This window comes from Heteronotia binoei, chromosome 9, assembly GCF_032191835.1.
Source record: "Heteronotia binoei isolate CCM8104 ecotype False Entrance Well chromosome 9, APGP_CSIRO_Hbin_v1, whole genome shotgun sequence".
Classification (NCBI taxonomy): Eukaryota; Metazoa; Chordata; class Lepidosauria; order Squamata; family Gekkonidae; genus Heteronotia; species Heteronotia binoei.
The window spans coordinates 66,629,464-66,655,196 of NC_083231.1; the positions used below are offsets into that span (position 1 = coordinate 66,629,464).

Sequence of the window (25,733 nt, forward strand, 5' to 3'; positions counted from 1 at the left end):
TCAAAATCCTGCGCCGCTCAGGCTGCGCCACAGCACCTAAGAAACAGAAAAAAACACCAATTGACCAAACAATGGTAACACAATCGCCCATACAGACCCAATCAGGCGTCCAATGGGTGAACATAACTTTTATAAGCTGCGGACCTCCAACAGCCCACCCGCTGAATAATTGGTCTCGGATATCCCATAGCAGCAGCTGTATAAACCGCTCCAATCCGAAAAGAATGGGTACCGAATCTGACCCCTCCCAACCCCAGTTTATCCAGGGCCCTGGAGGTGATCGACCAAAACTGGAACTTGGTCAATTGTGACCTGTCAACATGACAAAAAAGGGGGCCCATCTTATCACCCCAAACGGCAACATACTGCTTCAATGCAGACACTGGGCAAATGCCCTGCTCATGACACTGGCCCAAGGTGATCACAATATCTTTCTGCTTTTGATCAGTCTTGGACCATCGTACCCTAATGGATACCTGGTCGCCCTCAAATTTAACATCCCCTGACTGAAGGGCTCGACCAGAGGAATCATGGCGCAAGCTAAGCACTAGCTCGCTAACTCTGAGCGCCCCAAAGAAGGCCGTTAAAGCTGCAGCATGAAACAGTAAAGCCTCGAACGTAGACTTACACACTACCTTCCAAACCACATGCAAGCCCCTTAAAACTGAAGGAGAGAAGGGGCGCTTAGTATCTGGCTGGGGGCCTTGCTCACGTGCCCAACCCTCTAGCATCTTGTGCAGCCGAAAATTGCCCGTGGTATCTGCAAAGCCTTTGCTGTCGAATGACAATGCTGCCAACTTTGCCCTTATAGATTTAACTACAAGCCCCTTACCTTTTAAATGGACGCAGAACTGCATGAGGTGCTGAGCTGGAATGGGCCACCGCGAGCCCAACCCTACCTGCTCCCTAAAACCTTGAAACTGCTTGATGGACCGAGTATAAGCCCTCCTGGTACTGGGCGCCAGGGCTAACTGCATTGCCCGGTCAGCCTCAACTCTCCAAGCCGCCACATTTCCGGTGGCATCCATGCCAGCTGGTGGTCGGCCTCTAGTGCAAGCTGCCGAAACCGCTCCATCTGCCAGCAAGACAGAGTGTCTGCCACTCCGTTGCAAACACCTGGGACGTGCTTAGCAAGAAATAAAACGTTCAGTCACAGACAAAGTAACATGAAAGCCCTAACAAGGCCCATAACAGAAACAGATTTGGAAGTCAGAGTGTTGATAACGTGAACCACAGCCATGTTGTCGCACCAAAAATGCACAACATGATTGGCCAACTCGCCCCCCCATAGCTGAACTGCCACCACCATTGGGAAAAACTCCAAAAATATAAGGTTACGGCAAAGTTCGCTCATCAACCACTCGCTAGGCCAACTTTCCGCGCACCAGTGGCTGTGGAAGTAGACCCCAAACCCCACAGAACCGGCTGCATCAGAAGTAATCTGAAGATCGGCCTCAATCCTCATATCTTCACGCCAAAATGAAACGCCGTTAAATGAGGACAAAAACTGCTTCCAGACCTCCAAATCTTGATGTATGACTCGGCTAATCCTAATCCGGTGATGGGGCAAATGTAACCCGCCCATGGCGTCGTCAAGTTGCCGTAAAAATGCCCTACCGGGAGCCACCAGTTTGCATGAAAAGTTAAAATGGCCCACAATCTGCTGGAGCTCCAGCAATGAAATCTTGCGCTTACCCCTCAAAGCGGCTAGCTTCAACTACAGTGCCTGGACTTTCTCAGGAGGAAGCCGTGAAGCTTGCATCACTTTGTCCAATACAATAGCTAAAAAGGTCAAAACCTATGAAGGGCCCTCAGTCTTCTCATGAGCTAGCAGGACTCCCAAGTCCTCTGCCAGCCGCAAAAATGAACAGAGCATTAGGGCACACTGACCGGACCCTCCCACGCCCACAAACAAAAAATCATCCAGATAGTGAACAGAATTGGCGGAGCCCGCCCTCCTACGCAGGGTCCATTCCAAAAAGGAGCTAAAACGCTCGAAGGCAGCACATAATATAGAGCAGCCCATGGGCAAAGCCCTATCCATGTAATATTTGCCCTCGAACATAAACCCCAAAATGAGCTTTTAGCTGATTACCCCAGGGCTGTGGATAGAAAGTATCTTTCAGATGGTTTTCTTTTGGGGCTTCATATTCCATTTCATTTGCCTTGTATGGCAAAAAAATTACGTTAAATACCTTCAGCCTGATGGGGCTGGGTCCCTTTGTTAGCTGACTGGGAACCGCTACCCCCACCTGGCTGCTTCCCCGCTGACCTGGACTTGGATTTGCTGCACGCCGACAAAGCATGTGAACAGTGGGCACACAGTGGGCACTCGTGCTTATACTTGCACGTTTTCCTGTTACAAACGCCCTGCAATGTGTATTCTCAGCACAGCAGTCGGGGTTGAACCGGCTGCCCCGCTGATATGCGGGGACCAACTACACCAGCCTGTTTGCTAACCAAATGCCCACTGTCTGACCTATCCCCACTATTGGGCTTAGCCTGAGACATCAGCTGCAGCCACAGTTGTTGGTTAATCTGATCCCAAGGAATGGCGGGATTCAACGCCGCCCTCATACGGAACTCCTCATCATACTGCAGCCAAGCAGCGCCAGAAAAGTCCATATAAGCCTTATAAATGATATCACAGTATTGAAACAGCCAAGCGGCCCATAAAGGCTGCTCCCGCGCTATCACACCTGCGTATATCAAAAATCCGGGCAACCAATTGGCCCAGTTCCTATCAACTTTCCTCCGCTTGAGCTTCTCTTTGTCCTTCTCATCCAGCTCGTCCTTATCCTTCTTCTTGAGCTCCCTATAAAGAAGGCTAAAAACATCCACGTACTCTCCATGCAGAATCTTCTCCCTGGTAGCAACCGTCAAATGGTCACCTAGCGGCATTGCCGTGTCCCCAAAGGGTCGGGACTGAAAGGGTACTGAGCCATAATGTGTTGGGGTCAGGCCCCACCCGTCCCATTGGGTGGCAGGCCACCCCACAGGCCAATGACCATAAGGCTGTTGACCCCATGGCAACGTCCCACCTGTTAACTGCTGTGTCGAAATCCCCTGCGAAGTAGAGGGCATGGCTGCTGATGAAGATACCTGAGAGGTGCCCCAAGGATAAGGCTGACCATGAGAAGCCGATATCCAAGCCCCAGGAACGCCTGAGAGGCCGGAGGACCCACCCGCGCTACCGGTACCAAGCATCGCCGTGGAGCTAGACGGACCCGGCATGCAGGGGGAGCCCCAACTACCCCAGGGCCAACCGCCACTGTTACCTTGATTTCCCCGCTTACCATCAGGGTCTTCAACATTAACCGCCAACACCACTGGAGCCGGAACGCCAACAGGCCTAGATGGGCCCACCCCATCTGGAGAAACGCCCTCCCCTTCCAACTCAGAGTTGTCTTCCACCGGCTCCCGGCTCGGCACACCAGCTGGATCAGTCCGAGCGGCCATGTCCTGTAAAGAAGAAAGACGAGCTAGAACCTCCTGCTCAAAAGCCCTGGTGGAGGTCCTTGCCGCCTTACGGCCCTTCGCTAACCCAGACATAACAGGGTCCAAATCATGCTGCCTCTCCAAAACACCCAAATGCTCAATTATGGCACGCCTAGTGCGCGCCTCATCCTCTTCTCCAGGGTGTGGCTGTGGTGTGCGCCTTCTAACTCCTTTAAGAGGCTAAAGCGGGCAGGAAGGGGCCACATTATAGCAATTCTAATTCAATAAGAATTTTAAGGTAGATGCTGAGCTGATATAATTTAGTATACCTTCTGGTGATGTCAGGGGTTTGTGGCATATGCAAATGAGTTATGCTAATGAGCTCTGGTACCTCTTTTTCTGTTAAATGACCCCTGGGTATTATCTGTATTTTATGTTGCTATTTTAGGATTAAAATATATCATATTCATAGGCAACAATTTGTGTTGTGATTTTATAAAGTATAATTAAATACTTGGCTGACTTGTGGGAGTAGGCAAGGTAGGCAACTGTCTGGGGTGCCATCTCACCTATCAGGCACCTCTGGGCACCCCCTCCCCTACCCACTCTTGGCTTCCTAAGTCATAGACCCAGGAAGCTGAGAGTGGCAGGATGGCGTGTTGCTGTGTGCTCTCCTCCAAGCCGAGCTTCCCTTGCAAGGAAAGCCCAGCTCTCAGGAAAACATGTTTCACCTGGCTGCTCTCGCTTTCAAGGTGAAAGTGGCCAGGTGGGGTGCTGGTGAAGCTTCTCTGAGCCAATCTTCCCCCACAAGGAAAACCCAGCTTGGAGGAGAACAGCCCCTGCACAGCTTCTCTTGCCTTCAAGGTGAAAGCAGCCAGTTGGGGCATTGGCTTGGCTTTTCCAATCTGGGTTTCCCTTGCAAGAAAAGCACAACTTGGAGAATAACACCTCTGTAGTGCACTCTCAGAGGCTCAGAGTGCCTCTAAGAGTGCACTGCTTAGGCTAGGCTTGGTCAGAGCCCGCCCAGTCCTCCTTCCACACCACCATACCTGCTCTCCCTGTGGGCGGCGGTGTGGCAGTGGGGCAAGCGTGTGGGGGACACTGGGCAGGTGCTGTCCTGGGGCACCAGAAGCCCTAGTGCCATGCCTGATTAAATAATAATTTTTCTATGCTAGTAGAATATTTGATGGACAGCAGAGGTACCTGGCTTGCCACAAACTAACACTAGCTAATGCACAGGCAGGTCACCTAGAGGTGAAGAAGAGGAAATATGAGGCACTACATGACATGGTTGCCACTTCTGTGCAGCAATATGAGCAGGTAGAAGATAAACTTAATTACTTAAGGAGACTGGCAATGAAGAATTATATCTGAGTTGTTCTTCTTGTTGTTCCTAAATAATTGTTGCTTTTCTTATTAGGGTTAGGTAGTCTTTTGTCATGGTCACTGGGTATGCTAGAATGTATTTGTTAAAATACAAATAAAAGGAAATTGAGCTAGGAATTGAGCTATTATTATTATCCATAATAATAATAATAATAATAATAATAATAATAATAATAATAATAATACTATCATCAAATATAATCATCATCATCATCTATGGTGTTTATGGTATTTTTCCATGTGGGCTTCTTTCCATATGGGCTTCTTTCTGTATGGGCTTTTTTCCATGTTGGCATTTTTCCATGTGGGTTTTTTTCCTGTGAGCATTTATGACCATTTTTTTCTGTGGGCTTTTTTCCTGTGGGCTTTTTTTCATGGAACCGCACATGCCACCTTTCTGTTGTGTGACATTCAGGCAGCTAGTGCAAACATAAACTACAAAACAACAAGATGTAGTAACCCGCCAGGAAATCTGGCAGCCATGAAAGGTAAGATGTATACTGTTTATTGAATCCTTTCTGGGGTGGTGGAAGAAAAGAAAGCAAGATGACAGGAGCTATACTTAGGAGACAGAAGGGCAGTAGCAAAAAAAAATGATAATATAGAAAACAGAGTTGAACAGAAACATTTTTGTGGCTTGGCTCATGGTTTTGTAGTTCAGCTCAGACTCAGAGCCATTTAAATCCCTGCTTTCTGCTCTTCATGAGCTATCAAGAAATGCTACAAACTGCCTTAAAATTCATGGAAGTTTATGGCAGCTCTTCAGTTCATGAACATTACTTCACAAATCATGAACCAGGCAAAATTCCTCACAAACTTTCATTTGTGAGCTGGTTTATGCCTAGAAAACCTTGGATCTTATGTATTATACATATCACCTCCTACCACAGCTAGGTCCCAGTTAAAATCTCAGGATCTCAAAGAGGAAGTGGCAGTCCTGCAGCTATTTCCCCCCCACCTGAGTGCAAGACTAAAGAAGCTGGATGGTAGGAGCCTTTGCATAATAAAGTTCTGACTGTTTTAAGATGAATGGTGAAATTGTTAAAATTAGCCTTTATACTTCTAAAGCAGATGGCGTTTTTAGGAGCTGTGATGAAGAAATGGCACTTTGCTAGCCTTTGCAGATATGCTTTCTGTACAACCAGATGAGAAACAATTATTTCCCAAAACTGATTCCCATCGGTCAGTCTATTTCCAAAAAGACAGATTCCCATAGGTTATAATGGAGAATTGATCTGTAGATATCTGGGACTCTGAGGCAGGACTGGATCTACATGTTTTTGAGGGGGGGCAAAGTTAAAAAATGACACCCCCTTATGGGCCATTCTATCTTATGGTCCCATCGAATACAATGGACTTCATACCCAATTTCGTGCCCCTCTCCATTGGCACCCAGGGCAAGCACCCCCCCCCCTCTGCCTCCCTAGATCCGGCCCTGCTCTGTGGGGGTAGATGCACCACATTTGCAGCATAGCATCTGAGGACTCTCCTCAAAACACCCTCCAGTTTCAAAAAGATTGGACCAGAGGGTCCAATTCTATGAGCTCCCAAAGAAGGTGCCCCTATCCTTCGATATTTCCAGTGGAGGGAAGGCATTTAAAAGGTGTTTGGCTCCTTTAAATATGGTGGCCATGCAAATCATGCTTGTCAATCCTGGCTCCACCCCCAATATCTCCTGGCTCCACCCCCAAAGTCCCCAGATATTTTTGAATTGGACCTGACAACCCTAAGCATTTGTAATGTAGATGGCCAAATTGGGTAGAGATAATGATCTGAAAGATTGGCAAAGAATGAGTAGAGCAAAAACTCATGAGCTCCTAGTGTGACTATAATGTCCAAGAAGAGGATATCTTGATTGCATTCTTTCTTCTCATGAACTAGTTTTATAGCAAAAACTGGGGGGAGAAATGAGATCTGCAGGGTTTTCTTTTGTGTGGCTGAACTGTTCACAAAAATTAGACAATTCTCTAGTGTTCAATACACCAAGTAACATTTTGCCTCTTGGGACTTTCCATGTCTCTCTACAGAAAATAAAGCTAAACAACAGACTTGATTTATTTGGTGGTTCCTGAAAAGTCACTTATCCATTTCCTCTCTCATCTGTCTGTCTGTGTCAGGTGTGGCTGATCGGAGGATGGGCCTAGAAGCCTTGGGGTTGTCCATCAGATTTAGGATGATTACAGGAGTTGTTGTGCCAGAAATGAAGGGAATTGTTTGTTTGCTTATTTCATTGGGATTCTATTCCTCCCTCCTGCATACAGCAGGCTAAGGGCAGGTTATAGCGGTATTAAAAACATGCATACATTATAATATCTTGGCTCACACTTTCAGCCAGACCTAATTCATGGGGTTGGTGTAAAGATAAAATTGAAGATAATGCTGTAAAGTGCTTTAGGCCCACACTGTGGAGAAAGTCAGGGAATAAATATAGTGCAAATAATAATTCTAGCTGAACATGTGGAACAGATAAAATGTAGGTGGATGGATGGGTGTGAAGGAGAGAAGGAAGCAGGGGATGATCAAGATATAGAGATTGCCAGGAGTAGAGAAAGAAAAAGTAATGTGGGGATGGGGGTGCAGGGGAAACTGAGGTGCTCCTTGAAAGCCTTTGCATGTGGTTTGTCCAAGGTCACCCAGAAAAAAAAATCATTGCAGAGTGAGGATTTTAACTAAGATCTGCCAGATCCTAATCTGAAAGTCTAACCACTGTACCACACTGCCTACCCTAGCATGGCTGCTGTTGAACAGAAGCAAGCAGCTAATCATGGGACAATCATGAAACTTGCATGGTATCAAGTAGCCCAGTGGGTGCTGCCAGGTTCAGCCCTGATGAGTCCTCCCTCAAAGGCCAAAACACTCCTGGAAGGGAACCTGCCACTTTCTGTGTCTTTTATTGACAGAAGCAAGGACTAAAACTGGCAGTATTGCTGTAGTTGCCTAACAACAGTCACAAAGGGCATTTGTTTCTTTAAAATACAGATGCTGCTTCTCCTGATTTGGGGAGTTCCACCCCCTAGTGTTTGTGTGCATGTGTGTGCCCTCCCCCCCAGATTTTTCTGCTAATTTAAGAGTATTTCTCAGGTTCATAGACAGGTCTGCTTGTCTGTTCATGGCTTTAATCTCTAGTTTTAAGTAGCCACAGATTTGGCCACATTAGGAATTAGATATATTTATTCTCCTCCTTCTTTTTGAGTAAGCATGCAGACTCAAACGGATTGGTTAGGTCTTTTTTTTTTTTAATGAGGATGCTAAAAGTGGGGTCTTTGCTTCACAACTTGGAGATCCCTACCAGTGAGGCAAGAGGTACTATGTAAATGCTGTCAATTGATTTGGGGAGGGGAATAGATATTCAAACATTATCATATTTTGCAAGCAATTTACTGATTGACTAAATAGTTCTATTGCACATGTAATCTACCTCGAATCCTACTGGGAAAGATGAACTATAAATGGAAATAAAGTAAAATATTAGCTATTTTTTCCTTAATGGAGCATTGAAATCTAATGTAATTATTAAAACTAGTAATAAGGCCTATTGTGAAAAAAATACAATGGGCTCTAGAAAAGAGGCTCTGGGTGAGTGCCCTCCCACCTTTGTTGTCTTCCACCCACTCAAGTGAAGGCATGCACGCACTCCCACCCACCCACCCACCTGAAGGGGAACTGATGTCTGTCATCTGGAGAGTAGTTGTAATTCTAAATGATCCCCAGCCCTCACCTGGAGATTGGCAACAGTGGTTCCCCAGGAGGCATTGTGTCTGAGGTCTCATCCCTCCTCAAACCCGCCCTTTAAATCTCCAGGAATTTCCTAACCTGGAATTGGCAACCATATCTCCTTCCCTTTATCTGTCCCTCTTTCAGCTTTCTATTGCCTTCCCCTTCCCTGCAGCTTCTGCATAGGAAAAGGACAATCTTTCTTCACACTGGTGGGAGGGGGAGAGCAAAGCAGCTTACATCATTCTCCTCACCACACTCTGACCTGCACAACCTTGTAAATTAGTTTAAGCTGAAAGTCTGTGACTAGCCTGAAAACACCCAGCCAGCTTCCACAGCAAAAACCTGGGTCTGACAGATTCTGCTCTGAAGTAACCCCCCCCCCCCACAACCTTGGCTTTCACTTACCTTTTTACCAATGATCCCTCTAAGCTGCAGAGTCTTGTGAGCAAACATTCTACTTTGTGAGCTACTGGCATTAAAGTTGCGAGCTACTGCATAAAGTATTGTGCTCTGGGGCCATTTTCCCTGAGTTAAGACAAAAAGGTGTGAGCTGGAGGTTAAAAATCTGTGAACTAACTCATGCTAACTCAGCTTAGAGGGAACAGTGCTCCTCACCCTTGCTGTCTTCCCACCCACCCTGCAGCTTTCCATCCCTCCCCCCACATATGTGTGTGTGTCCCTGTGTCTGTGGTGGCTCAAAGCCCTAAAACAGGTCCAGAATGCTGAGATGGAAGAATAATGGGGTGGGGGGTGCAGGGGGAGCATGACGATGGTCACAGAGACATTGAAGCACATTATTCCTTTTGTTTGCAGTGCATTGTTGCCACCTTTACCTGTCATATCCAGCCTTGTGATATTTAGCATCAGTGTGAGCTTGTAGCATGATTTTTTTTTTTGGGGGGGGGTGCTGGCATGGCTGTGTTATAGAATATGCACCTCAAAGCAGGTATTTTCTGTAGGGGAATTTATACGCCTTGAGCTGTATTGGAGCTGGTCTCAGAATGTAAAACTGATAAGACATTATGTCTGTTTTGAAGATTACATACAAAGAATGTCAAATGTTGAAGGAGGAAGAGTGTGAGTTACCTTCCAATGGAATATTGTAAATCTTATGGGAGCTGTATAACCCCATTGTGGAATTAATGTAAAGTGCACCTTTGCTGGAAGAAAACTTCAAAGCAGGATAATTAGTCGGCCTCCTGTACATTGGAACTCTACTGATTATGCATTTATGAATTTTTGTAATATGATGTTATTTCATTATAAACAGTTCATTGTTATCCATAAAGTTTAGTAATTTTGTCACTATAACCATTAGGTTGTTTTCTACAAATTGTCCTAGTGACTTCTCTCTTTGTATTTGTTGTCTCACCTGGGGATTGGCAACAATGGTTCTCCAGGCAGAAATGGCGAATTTTCAGATTTGATTCTATGCCATAGTATCTGGCTGAGGTCCCACCCTTTCTCAAACTCACCTTCTCCAGGTCCCATCCATCAAATTTCCAAGAATTTCCCAACCTGAAGTTGGCAACTGCTAATTCACATTAGCTGTCATAGAGAGACTGCTGCTGAACAGGAGCAAGCAGCCAGGCCTAGTTAAGTCATGCCAGCTGGGTGGCATCAAGTCACCCAGAGGGTGTTGCCAGGTGTAGGGTAGCCAACCTCCAGGTGGAGCCTGAAGATCTCCTGGGATCAGAACTGAATTCCAGACAACAGATTTCTCTCCGCATCCTGGAGAAAATAACTTCTTTGGAGGGTGGACTGAATGCTATTCTATTCACCTGAGACCTCTTCCTTTACTGAGAAAAGCAGCCTGGGTTGCCTAGCAACAACCTCCATCTAGCACTTCCTGGGGGGGTGGGAATAAGTGAGGCCTTGCCTTCCTGGCTATTTGTATGGCCTTTGGAGGCTACGTGTGCTGGGAGGCCTTTCATGACGCCACAGTAGCTCTACAGCCCTTTCTGAGGCTGGTTGACAGAGGGGACACAGAGAAGAGTTGGTTGTCTCTGAGATAACACTGTTAACATTTCTGGGCCTGAGTAGGCAGGGGCAGAGGAACATGTCTCTCACAGTTTACTGTTTGCTTCATTTTTTGCTTTACAACAGTGTTGTTTGTATGGGGTGGGGGTGGGGAGATGGACTGTCCCAGACTTCTTACAACAGGCCATGAAGAGAGGCAGAAGTAATCAGTAAGGCTCCAGGAGAATCTCTCAGTAGAGAACTGTCTCACTCAAAGGTCAGTGGCCTTCTGATGGGGTTCTGGCCTGACAGTGCTCGCAGTAGGTGGGTCATAGCAAGGCTATCCAATGACAGGGGGGAGTGGTGACAGAGTGCAAGGCCACTCCTATGGTTGCCACAACTTCCAATAAAAATTGAGGATTGAGCCAACACGTTGAACTTCTATTATATCTATGATAACAGAAAATAAGTTCTTATATAAATAATTGTAAAAATTCTCTGATGAAAGAAACAATCACAATTTTTTTTGTAATTGTTGCACTTTCCATGGGATTAGTTATTTTGCACCAATATACATTTGTCATTTTTGCTATAGCAATTCCAGAATTGAGCTGATTGTTTCATATAAATTTGCCCTTCTATTCCTTTTGAGACAGTGCATCACAAGCTTAGGTTTAAATAGAGTCACAGTGTGCTGCCCCAGCATGGTATAGTAAAGCATAGCAAGCAGTTTGTATTAGTGCAAGAAAATACCCTTCATCTTTAGTCCTTTAGAACAAGGAAATAAGTCCTTTACCTGATGGGAATCATAGGCCGTTTTCGCACTCACGTTTTACTGGCGCCACGACCCTCCTGACGCCGGCGAATCTGCATGGATTTCGCACCAGAAGCGCCGGCGCACCCAGAAGCGCCGGCTACTTCCGTCGCTAAGCCAGCGCAAACGCAAATCGCAAAGATGCAGGAAAACGTTTGCGCTGGCTTAGCGACGGAAGTAGCCGGCGCTTCTGGGTGCGCCGGCGCTTCTGGTGCGAAATCCATGCAGATTCGCCGGCGTCAGGAGGGTCGTGGCGCCAGTAAAACGTGAGTGCGAAAACACCCATAGTTTATTAACCCTTAGGTCAGACGTCCTGAGATAGCCTTCCTTATTGGTTATATGGAGCTTCCCTTCTGGTAGCTAGCAAGCCCACCAAACCCCTTTATTAGTCTTTTCCACCCTTTGTTTGAAACTGCTAGCAGCGAGACACACAAAATCATCTCTTTTTCACCAAAGCCATACAAATGGACTTTTATCACTAAAGATGAACTCTGTCATTTATTCAGCAGCTGGATTGCAAATTAATGATATTTTGAATGCACGGGGAGCCAATAAAATGATCTGAGCCCAGTAGACTGGCATTGATCACTCTCTTGCAATGGGGGTGTTTCCAGCTAGCCTCGGAGCAGGAACACACAGCTTTAATAAAGAACTGTAATGTGGCTGTTCAGAACTTCTAACTGATTACGTATGACCCCTGGGGAAAGTAAGTTGTCTCCTTCAGGCTATTAGGAAAAATAGTTCTAAGTATGCCACGTTGCTGCCCAGCCAGTATAGCTCAAATGCAGCTTTCATGTGAATACCACCTGTTTCTGTCTTAAATACTCCATGAGATGAAAAGGAGGGATTTTATCAACCCCAGACAGGAGCAACATTAAGAGAACCTCATGTCACAGACATTCTACTTCATACCACGCTAGCGTTTTGGAGCAAACAATATCCCACCCCTGATTTTTTAATAGTTGCCTTATGATAGTCATTTAGCTGGCTTGTAATTCATTTCTCTGAGTTCTGTTAGATAACAGTAGTGATGACAGTGATTGTGGAGAAATGCCATTTTGGCTGGTGTTTGTCTGGGAGTTGGCTAGATGAAGGTTGTCAAACTGGAGACAGGCTGTGGGCGTAGTCTTTTCTTCCTCCCCCCCCCTTAGGGTTGCCAAGTCCAAGTCAAGAAATATCTGGGGACTTTGGGGGTGGAGCCAGGAGACATTGGGGTGGAGCCAGGAGCAAGGGCGTGACAAGCATAATTGAACTCCAAAGGGAGTTTTGGCCATCACATTGCAAGGGACCGCACATCTTTTAAATGCCTTTCTTCCATAGGAAATAATGAAGGATAGGAGCACCTTCTTTGGGGGCTCATAGAATTGGACCCCCTGGTCCCATCTTTTTGAAACTTAGGGAGTATTTTGGGGGGAGCCACTGGATACTATACTGAAAATTTGGTGCCTCTACCTCAAAAAACAGGGCCCCCAGAGCCCCAGATACCCGTGGATAAATTTTCCATTATTTTCTATGGGAATAGGTCTCCACAGGAAATCATGATTACCCAGCAGACATTTCCCTCCCCTCCCCTCCCCCCGCTTTCTTATTACCCTGAAGCAGGGGGGAGGGCCTCCAAACCAGGTGATCCCCTGCCCCCATCTGTGGATTGGCAACCCTATTCCCCCTCCCCTCCTGTCTGGGAACAGCAATTCTGAGGAGACCTCCTAGAGTGACAGGAAGTCTGTCAGGCTGTTCTCCCAGAATGCTGCAAGAAGGTAAACCAGTTCCTGGGTGGGAACTGGATTTTATATTGAAGATTTTGGGTGGGAAAGCCCTGAGTTAAAAGTTGTCAGGGGAAGCTGACAGTCAGTTCAGTTTGAATTGGAATATAGTCTTGGATGGTATGATCAGGGCAAGTTGTATATTAGGGATAGAAGGAGTGTTTTTCCCTACTTTAATTTATGTCTTCTGTTCACCTTTTTAAAAAAATGCCTGTATATAGTTGCATGTTGTAAATAAATGTTTTTTTTAGTCTCTCTGTACCACATAGTTTTCCCAACCGCCTTAGACCATGCTACTGCAAGAGGGGAGTCCTGGGAAGGGGGAAAGCATACAGTTGGTAAGGGTGCCAATCCTCCAGGGGTCTCCCAAAGAAGGACTTTGGTCTCTGTGTTAACCAGGTGCTGGGTTGGCAGAGGACCTTGAGGCCAGGCCTCAGAATTGGCAGGAAGCTCTCTTCAGGAGTTGACAACTCAAAAGGAAGTTGACGGGACCGGGTCTGAAGCAGAATCGGGTCAGTTCCCCCACAGTGATCATAGCAAATCTTATTACTAACACTTACACTAAGAATATCTGCAAAGAAGGGAGAGTGTTTCTAGAGGACCTGTTGTTTTTTCTGAAGGCCCACAATGATGGGCAAGTCATGTCTTTTGTTTACATATGTTGATTCTATTGAATCTGGATATTGGTCAAGTCCACAGGGAATTGCTGGGAGGGGGCACAGTGGCTTTTGTAGCCATATACCAGGACCAGATCTATATGTTTTTTGAGGGGGGGGGGCAAAATTAAAAATGATGCCCCCTTATAGGCCCATTCTATCAATTTGGCACCCCCCTCTGGTGGCACCCAGGACAAGTGCACCTTCTGCTCCCCCCTAGATCCAGCCCTGTCCTGTACTCACCTGAAGAAGGCAGTATGGAATGTATACAAAACCCTCTTCTCCCATGTAGACCAGTGGATAGAAAATATCTCACATGGTGGCTAAAAAATTCTCAGCCAGCTCCAACATGGGAAAGGACAAGATTGCTGGGGTGTGGAAAATGGTAAGAATGAGAACTAAATATTTTGGGCCACAGAGACTAAGCTAGAAAGGTGATATCACATTACTTCTGCTCTTCCAATCTTCAAATGAAGCTGTGTTCCAGATTATATCAATGATTCTATCATTGGTGGAAGCAATGTTGGTATCAACTAGGTATTCACCCTGATTCTGTGGACTATGTTGTCTCCTACCAAAAAAAATGTTTGTTCATTTCCTTCATTTATTTATTTTCAGAGGCAACTTAAAACTTAACTTCTCTATAGATAATTTATAATAGGAAAGTTAAAGATCTAGGATGTGGTACTGGTTGAGGTCAGATTTTCTGTTTTGTGGTGTGTGTGTGTTAAATGCTGTCCAAAAGCTTATAACTCATGGTTTTTACCTGTTCTCAGTGGCCTGTATCCAATCACTCAGCCTAATTTTTCTCAGCCTAATTTTGGGGGGTTGGGGTCAACACACCTTCAGAAATAACATAGTGCTGGACTGCAGTAGGAGGGAAAAATCAGTAAAATAAATCCTACTTCTGAAGAAAGTGTATTTACATTTTCTCAATGTGGTTGAATCCCAGCCAATGTTTATTAATAAACCACTGCATGGTAGGTATTTCATAAGCTTTGAACATTAAAATAAACAATCGTGTTCCAGCATATTTCTAGAGTACTAAAAGAGGTTTTCCCATCTCCTCTCAATCTGTTCAAGAGACTGCTGATATTCTGACTTTAATTCTTCTTTTTTTTAAATCCTCAGCTGATTCAGGTGATCTTGTTTAAATCTGCAAAAAGATTGTTGTGTTAATTTGTGTACTTGTAAGGTGGTCTTTTAAATACAGATTCAACTTACAGTTGAAAGCCAAACACTTTTATTCCAAAGTTCTCTCACAAATCTGAAAACAAGGAAATAAAAGGAGCAGCATGAATTAGCATCTTTGTATGAACAAGGAGCCCCATAATTACCATGTACCTAAACAAAGTAACAACAAATATGAGTTATACAAATATTACAGTCCTAATTAGAGCATTGTGAGTTCAGTAGAAGTGTTACTTTAATGAACATACAAGAATATACTCAAGCAAACAGCACAGAGCTAAATTATCTTGTTAAACTTAGCTGATGAAGATTGGAAGTATCACACATACCATAACTCTCACATTTACAAGCACCGTGCAGTCAGCAGGCATTTATAATATAAACCCTGGTATCAGTTTTCTTGATACTGACATGTTCCTTTTCTTCTTTGAGTACCTTTCTCATGAACATTAAGAACATAAGAACATAAGAGAAGCCATGTTGGATCAGGCCAACGGCCCATCAAGTCCAACACTCTGTGTCACACAGTGGCAAAAAATTTTATATACACACATACACTGTGGCTAATAGCCACAGATGGACCTGTGCTCCATATTTTTATCTAAACCCTTCTTGAAGGTGGCTATACTTGTGGCCGCCACCACCTCCTGTGGCAGTGAATTCCACATGTTAATCACCCTTTGGGTGAAGAAGTACTTCCTTTTATCCGTTTTAACCTGTCTGCTCAGCAATTTCATTGAATGCCCATGAGTTCTTGTATTGTGAGAAAGGGAGAAAAGTACTTCTTTCTCTACTTTCTCCATCCCATGCATTATCTTGTAAACCTCTATCATGTCACCCCGCAGTCGACGTTTCTCCAAGCTAAAGAGTCCCAAGCGTTTCAACCTTTCTTCATAGGGAAAGTGCTCCAGCCCTTTAATCATTCTAGTTGCCCTTCTCTGGACTTTCTCCAATGCTATAATATCCTTTTTGAGGTGCGGCGACCAGAATTGCACACAGTACTCCAAATGAGACCGCACCATTGATTTATACAGGGGCATTATGATACTGGCTGATTTGTTTTCAATTCCCTTCCTAATAATTCCCAGCATGGCGTTGGCCTTTTTTATTGCAAACGCACACTGTCTTGACATTTTCAGTGAGTTATCTACCACGACCCCAAGATCTCTCTCTTGGTCAGTCTCTGCCAGTTCACACCCCATCAACTTGTATTTGTAGCTGGGATTCTTGGCCCCAATGTGCATTACTTTGCACTTGGCCACATTGAACCGCATCTGCCACGTTGACGCCCACTCACCCAGCCTCAACAGATCCCTTTGGAGTTCCTCACAATCCTCTCTGGTTCTCACCACCCTGAACAATTTTGTGTCATCCGCAAACTTGGCCACTTCACTGCTCACTCCCAACTCTAAATCATTTATGAACAAGTTAAAGAGCATGGGACCCAGTACCGAGCCCTGCAGCACCCCACTGCTTACCGTCCTCCACTGCGAAGACTGCCTATTTATACTCACTCTCTGCTTCCTATTACTCAGCCAGTTTTTGATCCACAAGAGGACCTGTCCTTTTACTCCATGACTCTCAAGCTTTCTAAGGAGCCTTTGATGAGGAACTTTATCAAAAGCTTTCTGGAAGTCAAGGTAAACAACATCTATTGGGTCTCCTTTAGACCGTACCTTTCCATTTTTCCTTCAGAAACTTCTGCAATGATACCACTATACATGTAGCTCAAATCAGGTGTCTTCTAGCGTGCAACTAGATATTCACAACCTTCATACCTGGTATCACTTAAATTTCCAAGAAGGAAAGACTTGCAATTGAAACTTGCCTAAAGGATCTACATTTAAAGCCCTTCCATTGATTCTTGCTGCACAGAAAACAGTCTGCAGTGTCTCATGAGGTGGCAGAAAAACATTTTCCACATGTTCCAACATTCTTTTCTTCACATGTTCAGAGCTTATGTTTGAAAACATATGTGAAGAAAGGGGAAGTCAGTTAAGTTACTTTTCAGACTTACCTCAGCCTACCTTCATACAAATGCTAATAGGTCTAGATAATGGGATGGTCAAGCCTCCCCCACCCAATCAGGGAACAGAGATTTGGGGGTATTAAGTACTTGAAGAACTTCAGGAAGAAACTTCAGGAAGAGATTTCAGGAAAAGCTTCTTTAACCCAGCTAGAACTGGTCAGTGGGTGGGAGAAGAGATAGGATAAAACCTCTTGGAAAAAGGAGGGAAGGGGTTTTTGGTGCTGATTCCCTCAGGAAGACAGAATTCTTAATTGAGGTCTGGAGGAGGCAGCCATTGCCATGTGCTGGCCTGCACATCTGAAGGAGACTTGAAGGTAACTCCTGTAAAAAATCTGTAACTTTCTAAGCTAAGGAGCCTGCCTTGTATTTAACATTGGATAAGCCATGTATAGAGTAAGGGGCAGGGGAATTGAATTTTACCCTTTTATTTTTAATCTCTTGCTCAGTGCTAAGAATATGCTTGTAAACTTTTGAAAAATATATATACTTTATAACTTTTGATGCTGGCAGTGGAATAGGGTTGCCAAGTCCAATTAAAGAAAAATCTGGGGAGTTTGGGGGTGGAGCCAGGAGACTTTGGGGGTGGAGCCAGGAGACATTGGGGGTGGAGCCAAGAACAAGGGAGTTCTTGCCATCACATTTAAAGAGACAGCACACCTTTTAAAATGCCTTTCTTCCATAGGAAACAATGAAGGTTAGGGGCACCATCTTTTGGGGCTCATAGAATTGGACCCTCTGGTCCAATCATTTTGAAACTTGGGGGGTATTTTGGGGAGAGGCACTAGATGCAACACTAAAAATTTGGTGCCTCTACCTCAAAAAATAGCCCTCCCAGAGCTCCCAATACCCACGGATCAATTTCCTATTATTCCCTATGGGAATCGTTCTCCATAGGGAATAATAGAGTGCCTAGTAGACATTTCCCTCCCCCCCACGCTTTCTAAAGGGGGGGGAGGGCATCCAAACTAGGGAATCCCCTGCCCCCTCCCTCTCTCACACACACACTTACCAGATCTTCCTCCGGACAACTCTACTTCCTGTGAAAACGAAAGCAAAAGAAAGGGAGGGGCCATTTTCAGAAGCCCTTTCTGGCAAAAGAAAGGGAGGGGCCGTTCTCAGAAGCCCTTTCTGGCAAAAGAAAGGGAGGGGCCGTTCTCAGAAGCCCTTTCTGCTTCCTGCTTCCTGCCCAGCCTTAAAGGAGCAGACATTTTGCAAACGGCTCAGGAGCTCTACAACATGAAGCCTAAAGGTATGTTCTCCCCCCCTCCACCCCCCCACCCCCGCTTCCAGAGTTTTGAAGAGCGGGAGATGAGGCTGGGAACCCAGAAGTCTCCCGCCAGAGCGGGAGGTTTGGGAAGCCTACAGTGGAACGGCCTGAAGGTCAGAGCAGGCCCATTCCGCTGCAATGTGTTCCAAGACTTTGTCTTGCTCAAACCAAGTCCTACTCATTCTGTTTCCCTCATATCTAGAAAGCATTGCTGTGATCTTACTATGAACTTCACAGATATTCTGCATTAGCATACATATGTTTCTGTGGACCAACTATAGCTGCCAGGCCGCCAGTTGTTGGATACCCTTTCACTTATTGTGGTCCCTCTGGCATCGACCAGGGCTTGGGCTTTTTCTGTTGAGGCTCCTGATCTGTGGAATAGACTCTCTGAAGAGATGAGGGGGCTCCCTGTTTGGATACCTTTGGGAGGCACTGCAAGGAGTTTAGAATGGCTGGCATCTTTTAAGAGGAGGGGACTGGAGATTTGTTATTTTGTTTCTGGTTTTAACTGAAAATGTGTTTAACTATGATTATAAACCACCTTGAACCATGAGAAAAAAGTGGGATATACTTGTTATAATAAATAAGTTTGCATCTGCCGTTGGTCAGAAGCCAACTCACAGTTGATGCACCCTCCTTTAGCAAAATAGCTATACTGCGATATTGCAAAAGAGAAAGCAGAAAAAGCTTGTTTTTCTTCCCTCCATCCTCCCCCATGCTGGGCAGTGACAGAAACAATATAGGAAAGGATAAAGAGATCATTTCTCTCTTCTTCACAAACTGGACAGGGAAAAAAGAAATACTTTTGATTTCTGTATTGCAAAAGGGAGAGAAAGCATCCGTTTCTCTTCCTCCCCTCACCTCAGGCTGGGTGGAGACAGGAGTAATGCTTTTGAACTACTCTTTGGAAAGAAAGAAAACTTGTTTTTCTCCTTTTTTCTGCAGCCCAAGCCAACAACTTGGGGATAGGGAGAAGAGAAAGGAAACCAACCAGGAAATTATCCCCCCCCCCCCCAGTGCTTTACTGCAAGGTCAACAAGTCTGAGAGGTTTCTAGGACAGAAGATTAGAAGAAGAACCAACTTCCAGCTGATGAGCTGGAAACAAACAACCTCTTTGCTGGCTGCAGAGATCAGAAGCTGACTCCCAACTGATCCATCATCACCTAGGAGTAGGTTTATGAAGGCTGCAAGTAGCCTCTTCCTGAAAATACATACATGCACAAGTTGATAACAACCTGTCATTCCATTGACTCCCTGATCACAATTGGTGAATGGGAAGTGAGTCAAACTGGCAAGTGTTTGAACATCCCTAGTTCATAAAGATATGCATTTGGATTGAATGAACTGATAGATCCTTGTTGTGCTCCTGTGATTACACTACAATGAAGATAGCAAATAGCAGCTTTTTTTTCCCTTCCATATGTGGCATCTTCTGCAATAAGATAAGAATAGGCCTGCTATTTGGATTCATATTTCTGAGAAATAATGTGATTTGACTGAACAAAGTGTGATGCCCTTGCATACACTCAATCAGTTGACAAAATGAAATGAAACATCTCTGCTGACAGGAATAAACGAAAAATCCAAATGTTAACCAGCAGAAGAGGAGGATTGCTGGTTCCTCCTGTCGGTTGCATAACTTCACTTTGCTCCCTGCTGCTCCTCAGAGTCTGTCTCCTGGAAGCATGACAGACAAGGAAGCTGCAGCAGAAGGAGAGAACAGGAAAATATCACTCGACTCTTCTGCTAGCAGATGTGACACGATATTGGAAAATTACTCTTTGATTCAGACTCACTTCTTTCTTATCAATAAAGAACATTGGCATCATGGGGACACTATTACCATTTTATGTATTTATAATTGCAGTATTTTGCAATGCTTGATATTTATTTAGATTATTATCTTTAGAGAATTCAAAGGGTACAATCAGACCAGGAGTTAGCCGAGGCAGTCTCTCGGCTTTTAAAAAGCCAATGCAGTTTGAGATGCACCACGGTGATCAGGCAGTACCTGCCTGGCAATAGAATCATGGGCCACACATGCAGAGTGGAGTGATCACACTGCTACTGTGTGCCCATGGACCACTTGGGTCAATCAGACTGTTACTGAAAATGCTTTGGGTTTCCTTTTAGATGGGGCAATTAGCAGAAATTCCCAGTAAGAGTCTCTAATGAGCTGAAATCTTTTGTCAATAATACGGAGGTCAGACGCTTTAGAAAATAACTCCACACATAAGTGCAATTAACAATGTTTTACTAGAATAATGTAGGTGTTGCAATACAATCACTCTTTATACACATAATTTATAAGCTTGCACACACACAAGGCCTAAGAAATAAAGGGGTGAGAAGATAGCGGAAATAAAAGGGAAGACTCACAGGGTAATAGTACCTTCTCCTGAAGCTTGCGACGTTCATGGAAATTGGAGAAAAATAAAATGGAAGAAAGCACAGCCAACGTGACTTGCCACTAAAGGACCCGATAAAAGGGCTAAGCAGGAGATGCAAACTGTCAGGGGCGCCATACAGAGTGCACACCTGGGACAGAATCAAAGGGTTCATGGAGAAGTTGAGGACTCAGAGAGCCCTGAGTCATGTGACCCAAAGGTGGGGGCCAGGGGTGCTCAGAACTCTCAAGTCCTGAGTGACAGCTAATGGCTCAGAGGTTAACTGTCAGAAAAAAACGGTCAGAAAGGGAGAGTTGGACTCTGAGAGTGTGTGAGAGAGGCTTGGTGTGAAGTAAAGCTCTATATACACTCTGTGAAATCAGCCAGGCGGCTGAGCGTGAGGCATATCTCTAGGTCACGAGTGCCCTCTAAGGAAGAGGAAGGTGACAGAAAGAGTCTAAGTGGAAGACCTCAGTGGTCACAGACATATGATACACTGCTCCTAGGAGTTTAAAAGGTGGCTGAGGGGGAGCTGTGGGTCTGAAGGAGTCAGGAGAGCTGGAGCTTGTCATACCAGATGACTCGAGGGACCAGGCACTCAAAGCCCAAGAGGCCAGCCTGATTAAAGTTTAGGAGAGTGGATTAAAAGAAGAACTGTGTTCACTGAAATACCTCAGAGCCTTGCTGGAGGGTCTAGCTGACATACTGTATAGGAAATGTTATTCTGACAAGATACAAACTAGCCTCTGTATATACATCCCATCCCCCAGTTAAAGCCTATTTTGTAAATAAAGAACTATAGTTTGCTTTACGTTCTCTGATGCCTGTGTGATTGGGAAAGACTTTAAATCTGCAGTGGTCCTGTAATGTACTGGGAGACGAGTCGTGGTGGAAGCTTATTCTTTATTCGCTGGTACATTACAGAACAGAGCAGACGCGGCCGGGTCCGCTAATTTATACATGCATCCCGGAACATCCCCTTCGCTGGCCAGCCCAATCCTGGCCAGTTAAACTTCCCGCCCTTGGTCTGGATTGGCGGGGCTTTTCCCGCGCAGCGCACGGCGACCTGCGTGCGCCCTCAGGTCGCGCGGCGCTTGCGCTGAGTCCGATACTCTACACTCCTCCCCTCCTAGTTTAAACGACATAGTCCTTTAGGTACCCTGGTGTTCGGCGCTCCCGTGTTGATCTCCTCGGGGTTGCCGTCGGTGGGGGGCCCGATCCCGATGTGGGAGGCGCCGTTTCTGGCTGTTGCCCGCCCGCGTCGGGTACTGGCTCCGGTTCTGGTTCCGCGGCTCCGGGGGCATCATACGTTGGTAGCTCCTGTATTGGCGGCGCCTCTTCTGGCGGTACCGTGACCGGCGGTTCCCTGCTTTCTCCCTCTGCTGACTCCTCGGGTGGGGTGCGGCGGCGCAGCTGGTCGATGTGCCGCCTCAGCACGTGGCCTCCGGCGGTGGTTACCTCGTAGGACCGGGAGCCTGTCACCCTCAAAACCCTTCCCGCTAACCACTCGGGGCCGCTTGAAAAGTTTTTCGCATATACTGGATCGCCCGGGAAGAACCCTCTCACTGCCTCCCTGACCTCGGGGGTCCCGCGGACCTCTGGCGCCCTGTCCGGGTGTAGCCTATCTAAACGAGTGGTCAGTTTCCTCCCCATGAGCAGTTCTGCGGGGCTGAAACCGGTTATGGGGTTTGGGGTGATCCTGTTGTGGAACAGGAAGGCTGAGAGGCGGTAGTCCCATTCCCCTTGTACTATACGGCCCAGGGCTTCCTTGGTGGTCCGCACCATCCTCTCCGCCTGGCCGTTGGTGGCTGGATGGAATGGGGCGGACCTTATGTGCCTTATAAGGTATCTGTCGGTGAACTCCTGGAATTCCCGGGAGGTGAATGCTGTGCCATTGTCCGTTACTAGTGTGTCGGGGATCCCGTGTGTGCAGAGGACCCTTCTGAGCGCCCGGACTGCTGCTGCGGTGGAGGTCGAGGCCACCGGGATTACCTCCAACCATTTCGTGTTTGCGTCCACTAGTATAAAGAAGATCTGGCCCTGATGCGGCCCCGCGAAATCCACATGGAGGCGGGACCATGGCCGCCCGTTCGATTCCCACCTGTGGGTCGGGGCGGACGGCGGGTTGGGTCTGGACTCCTGGCATGGTTGGCACCTTCTTACCCACCCTTCTATTTCCTCATCCATGCCTGGCCACCACACGTAGCTCCGTGCCAGGGCTTTCATTCTCACGATGCCCGGGTGGGTCTCGTGGAGATCCTCCAATACCTGCCTGCGCAAGGGGGGGGGACCACCACCCTGCTACCCCAGAGTATGCACCCCTTGTGTGTCGATAGCTCGTCCTTCCTGGACGCGAACGGCCGGAAGGCTTCTTCTGCTTTGCCCGAGGGCCACCCCCTTCCCACCCAGTCCCTGACCCGTGCGAGGACGCGGTCTCTCCCGGTCGCCCGAGCCACCTCGCTCGCGTGCAGGGGGCGCTCGGGGAGCGACTCTATGAGCATCACTCCGTGTGCCGGGGCGGGATCTGGGTCCGTCGCGGGTAGCGGGAGGCGGCTGAGGGCGTCTGCGTGACCCATAGCTTTACCGGGGCGGTGTATCAGCGTATACGTGTAAGAATTCAGGAACAGGTTCCACCTTAAAACCCTTTGAGACAGAATTTGGGGGGTCTGACGATCGGGGGCTAGGAGGCCGAGGAGCGGCTTGTGGTCAGTAGCGATGGTGAAGCGCCTACCGTAGAGGTAGTCGTTGAACTTATGCACCCCCGCCACGATCGCCAGGGCCTCCTTATCGATCTGGGCGTAGTTCCTCTCTGTCGGGGACAGAGTCCTGGAGTAGTAAGCGATTGGCACCTCTCCCCCGCCCGGGAGTTGGTGCCCTAAGACCGCTCCTACTCCGTAGGGAGAGGCGTCGCAAGCCAGGATCAGGGGTAAGTTTTCATCGTAGTGATGAAGTACCGCGTTAGAGACCAGGAGGTCTTTCACCGCCTGGAACGCCGCTGCTTGGCGTTTACCCCAGACCCACGGGGCTTGTTTATCTAACAAACGGTGTAACGGCTCCGCCACGGCGGCCTTGTGGGGCAAGAATGCGTGGTAAAAGTTCAATAAACCTAAAAAACTCTGTAGTTCTGCTTTGCATTTGGGGGCAGGGGCTTGAACTATGGCCCTGGTCTTGTCTGCCGTTGGGTGAATTCCAGCCGCGTCCACGGCGAACCCCAGGAACTCCACCCGCGGAACTCCCAACAAACATTTCTCCTTTTTGACTTTCAGCCCCGCCGCTTGGAACCGTCTGAGGACCTCTCGCAGGCGGCAGCCGAACTCTCCATCGGTGGGGGCGGCGATTAAAACGTCGTCAAAGAAGGGTTGAACTCCGGGGATCCCTTTGAGAAGAGAGTCCATTATGCTCTGGAATATCCCCGGAGCTACGCTAACCCCGAACTGCAGCCGTTTAACCCTGAACGCACCCCTGTGGGTCACTATCGTCTGTGCCTCCGCTGTCTTAGCGTCGACCGGCAGTTGCTGGTATGCTTGTGCTAAGTCCAGCTTCCCAAAAACCCTCGCCCCGGCTAGTGCTGCCAGGACATGGCTGACTACCGGGACTGGATAGGGGTTGTCTTGCAGTGCCTTATTTATCGTGCACTTGTAGTCAGCGCAGATCCTTACTTCCCCGTTGGGCTTGACCGGCGTTACTATGGGGGTCTCCCATTCTGCATACGTTACCGGCTCTAGGACGCCCTGGGCTGTGAGGCGGTCCAGCTCTGCCTCTATTTTTTGTTTGAGGGCGAACGGAACGCGCCTCGCTTTGAGCCTTATGGGCCTGACCATAGGGTCGATCGGTAGGGTGATGGGCGGGCCCTTGTAGCTCCCCAAGGACCCGTCGAAAACCTCTGGGAACTCCCGGCAGACCCCGTCGAAATGGCTGGTCTGCACGTGGTCCACCCCCACCAGCTGGATCCCCAGTGGTTTGAACCAAGCCAACCCGAGGAGTGTGGTCAGTTGGCGCTTGACCACTAGGATGTCTAGGGGCCCCTTAAAACCCCCTCTTTCTACATGCACCCGGGCCCACCCCACAATGTGTACTGGGTTCTTCTGAAAGTCCCTCAGTACGAAGTCCACTGGCCTCGTTTGGAGGCGGCGGCTGGGACATAGTCTCTTGAGGGTTTCCTCCGAAATGATAGAGATGGAGGACCCCGAGTCTACTTCCATGATGCAGGGGGCGCCCTCGATTAGGACTGACATTTTGACCTTGTCTGGGGCCGAGAGGGGCAAGCTCAATACCTGCAGACTGGTGGATGCCGTCGTGTGTGTGTCCATGGAGTCGTGATGCGCTGACGGTTGGCGGTGGCTGTTCTTGGCCCGGCAAGCCCGGGCGATGTGGCCTGTCTTCCCGCAGCTGCGGCAGTCCAGGTTTCGGTACGGGCAGTCCCTCCGCTCGTGGGGGTCGCCGCAGCTGGCGCACCGGGAACCGGTGGTGGCGGTGGCCCTCTCCGTCGCTCGTTGTCTCGCGGGGGCCCGTGTGTCCGCTCTTTGAGGCCGCCGGAGCTGGAACGCTTCTTCCTCTGCTCGGTCCTCCGGCTTCGTTTCTCCCTGGTGGACTGCCTCCCCACGTGGCTGGCCGTACGCCTTGGTGGCCCTTTCGAACGCCGTCGCCTCGTTGAAGGCTTGTTGTAGGGTGAGCTCCTCTTTTGCGAAGAGCTTCTGCTGCAGTCGCTCGTCCCGGAGGCCCCAGACAAATCGGTCCCTCAGGGCTTCGTCCCTCTTGTCGAAACTGCAGTTTCCGGCGATCTGCCGAAGGGCCGCCAGGTAGACCGCCGCTGTCTCCCCCGCCTTCTGGTCCCTCTTGTGGAAGAGGAACCGGCGGGCGACGATGGACGGTTGGGGCGAAAAGTGGCCCGTGAGGAGCCTCACGACCTCTCCGTAGGTCCTCTCGGTCAGCTTTGCCGGAGCGGAGAGACCGCGTGCGATCTCGAAAGTTTCTTCTCCACAGACGCTCAGCAGGACGTCTCTCTTTCGGTCGTCGTCGTCGATCAGGTTCGCCCGCAGGTAGCACGCGACTCGTTCCGTATAGGTCTCCCATCTCTCGGGGTGCTCCGGGTTGAATTCCGCAAGATGGCCCGTCGTTACAC

General features: G+C 47.7%; 1 protein-coding gene across 1 annotated transcript; it reads right to left on the reverse strand.

Annotated features, from left to right (window-relative positions):
* Nucleotides 1-24,792, reverse strand: LOC132577586 (uncharacterized protein K02A2.6-like; the record flags this gene model as incomplete). Its single annotated transcript, XM_060247376.1, is given in 10 exon segments — nt 1-36; nt 477-589; nt 833-1,075; nt 3,297-3,462; nt 15,071-15,077; nt 22,116-22,272; nt 22,366-22,896; nt 22,899-23,338; nt 23,927-24,090; nt 24,163-24,792. Coding segments are annotated over 10 exon segments (2,487 nt in total), but the record flags the coding sequence as incomplete, so codon positions are not given.
* Between the last annotated feature and the right edge of the window lie 941 nt (nt 24,793-25,733).